This window comes from Opisthorchis viverrini (genome assembly GCF_000715545.1).
Source record: "Opisthorchis viverrini unplaced genomic scaffold opera_v5_10, whole genome shotgun sequence".
NCBI classification, from domain to species: domain Eukaryota; kingdom Metazoa; phylum Platyhelminthes; class Trematoda; order Opisthorchiida; family Opisthorchiidae; genus Opisthorchis; species Opisthorchis viverrini.
The window spans coordinates 1,898,823-1,901,874 of NW_008751666.1; the positions used below are offsets into that span (position 1 = coordinate 1,898,823).

General features: G+C 45.4%; 1 protein-coding gene across 1 annotated transcript in view; it reads left to right on the forward strand.

Moving 5' to 3' along the window:
- Nucleotides 1–3,052, forward strand: part of T265_00973 (hypothetical protein) — a gene marked incomplete at both ends in the record, with an annotated part of 43,086 nt that overhangs the window by 12,221 nt on the left and 27,813 nt on the right. Inside the window, one exon of the mRNA XM_009164888.1 lies at nucleotides 701–1,100. Within this exon, the coding sequence (XP_009163152.1) occupies nucleotides 701–1,100 (400 nt within the window). The remainder of the gene's footprint in view (nucleotides 1–700; nucleotides 1,101–3,052) is intronic.

Here is a 3,052-nt window from a genome sequence, read left to right on the forward strand (position 1 = left end):
CACCAGAAGCTGCGTTGGTTGGGACATGTGTTACGTATGCCGAACCATCGTTTGCCGAAGAGAGTGCTGTTTTCCATGCCCAATTCAGAGTGGCGTAAACAGAGAGGTGGCCAACCCTTGACTTGGCAGAAGAGTATGAAGGAGATCACGAAACGCGTGGGTGCTGTCGGGCCTATTCGCCTTCCAGGATGGGGACCGCGTGATCCTCACTGTGCCTGGTTGTTGGCACTACAAGATATGGCTGCCAACCGAGTCAATGGCGATGCTGTCGTTGATGATGATGATGATTATTCGCGTTATTGAAACGCTCGAGTAAATGGCCGTCGGTTTGCTCAGTAGGCTTGGATATCTGTTCATTTTTAGCGAATGAAATCATCCTCAAAGCTCACTCGTTTCAGTCGTTCTAAAGTGTAAATCGCGTTTTCAAGAAAAGTCTATCTACTAACAGTGTAACTAGCCCTTGTGCCGAATGCCATATTTCTGGCATTCGATGCTTTGGACAACCTGAACCTGGCCGTCCTGGTTGAGGTCTTCTGGGAATAATGAGTTAAGCAAATCTAATGAATGGAGGGGAATCTTTGATAAACCTCCTTTGCGTTCCACTATGTTTTTATTTTTAACACTTGTTTTGCTACTTTTAACACAGATGACCTTCCGTTCAGTTCAGATGAGATTACTGTTATCTTCGTAACTTTTTCAGTCATCTTATTACGAGTTTGGCTACACCCTTGTCCAACAAGTTGGATGAGTGGCGACGCGCACTTATCCAGCTGGAGAAGGATAGGGCCCGCCAAATTAAGCGAGCGCGGGCCGACCTGAAGCGAGCGGTGTCGGAAGCCGACCGCTGGCAAAAGAAAGCGGCCAAGTGTGGTTCCAGCGAACTTGGACCCGGTGTGGGCCACGGAGTCTTGCCTTCTTCCAACCTATCTATATCAAGCTCCAAGGCAAGCGTCATCGCCACTCAGGCTGCTAATGCACTGCGTGAAGTACGGTTGAAGACGGAAGTGTTGGAGTCCACGGAAAAGGCCTCTGTTCGAGGCTTGATGCTAGAGGAACGGGGTCGCTTTTGTTTCTTTCTGTCCTGCCTGCTACCACTACTGGTGAGTTGAATGCTGGTTAAGTGACTGACTGAGCTGGAATCTTACCCCCTCCATAGTTCTTAGATCGGTTCATTAAGTCTTCAAAGTTTCTGTTCTGTACTTAAGGTAGTAGACAATTACTTTGTCTTCTGTAGCTGTCACCTGGAGTTTGCAGTTGAACTCAAGTCTCGTTGCGATCCCACGGGTCTTAGCTGTTAGAATTTTGTTTCTCGCGTTTTGCTCATACTTTGCATGACGAAGCCTGAGCTTTCAGACAAGCTGCAAGCCCTACACCTTGAAAAGTTATTCTCTGGTAGTTTTTTAGATTTCCGCATCAGTGGAGGAGGTGATAGCGGCATCCTGAAGAAGAGGGACTGGAGCACTGTCAGTTTGCATAGACCAGTTGATGTGTAGCTTGAAGCACGAAATTTCTTATCAGAAACACGTGCTTTCCAATGTGCTTTCGACAGCACAGTTGTCTGTTTTTTGTCCAGGCGTATATGAAGTCTCTCCTCTTTGGCGCTCGCGTGCATAGCTACGAACAGTTTAATCGAGGGAGTTGGTCTTAGACTGTGAATGGTCTATTTCCTTACAGTTCTATTCACCCAAGACCGGCTGTTCACACGAATGATTGTCCTACAACATTTTTGTTGAAGGTTTACAGGAGTTCTAGTGCATTACTAACATAAATTTCATCAGACTCGTGCGACACTTCAGAAGCTGCCGGACATATACAAATTTCTTGGATTTACTCACAGCATGGTGCTCTTCTTTCCATTTATAAGCTGGGTACACAGCAGGGCTTTATGAACTACAATGCGCTCTTTGAAAGCCGCACTGGTGGTGATGTAATCTCGCTAGGGGGCGAACGCCCCTAATTATGTTCGCTTATGTGCGGCATTACGTCGTCGAACTGAACGCTGATTTCACGACGATGTATGTTTCAACTGGCTCAGCGAAATCTTTACAGCTTATCAGGCTATCGAAGTTTGTCTCTTACTGTTTCGTCTGTACCGGCGACCTTCATGCAGAAGCATCCCAAAACAATCCTCCAGATTTCTTCGAGATTTTACGCAGGTGTTTACCGTCAGACACAACGAGTTAGTGACCTCTCTCTCAGATAGAGACTAAGTGCTCTATTTTTACATACTAGTCTATTTGCATCAAGGGACCACTGTAATAAGATGGCAATGTGCTTCTTGGCCGGTGTGCTCGCTTGAGTTCGTAATGTTACCGCTGACTGTCAATGTTATGGCTGAATTATATATAGAACGGCCTCTAGAATTAGGTATTTGGACATAGCCCTTTGCTTACAGGTGACCGAAAATTGATTGCCAAAATACATTTTAATAGTAGCCCGGTTGGACTATCGCTGGACAAAAGTAGATAGTTGGTTCCGTAGTGTTCTTTGATAAGTAATGATTAGGTTAAGATCCTAATTACCATGTATGCCAATTCAAAAGGCTTGTCTTTTTATCTTCGTTGTGTTATTTTTGTATGCATTGCCGTTGAACCCAGGTTGGTTGGAGGTTGCCACAGCAGTAGAAAACAGTCAACTTTTCATTCTTTAGATTAGCTCTGGTAACTCCACATGGTTACTATCAAAAGCACTATGGAGTCTTGTCGCCTTTTCAGCTGGAGATCTGTGGTCGAAACCTTGTGTGATCTAGACCGTCAGTCATTTAGTTAGTCAAACATAGCCAGCACTCGACCAAACTGCTGTTGGTGCAGTGGTGAGGGAAGTCGTGCATGAGGTTATAAGAAATTTATTCCGACCGTGCTATCGTGTGATGTCATTGTCATACAAGGACTGATATCCAGATGGGATTTGCCGTCCGGCGTTGGTCAAATCACTGAACGCACGTGCATAGTTTGATCTCCACAGCCGGTTCGTGAAGAGCCGACCTTGGTTGTACATATATATATATATATATATATATATCCGAATCCCAAAGCACCTTGGGTGGGGTTGA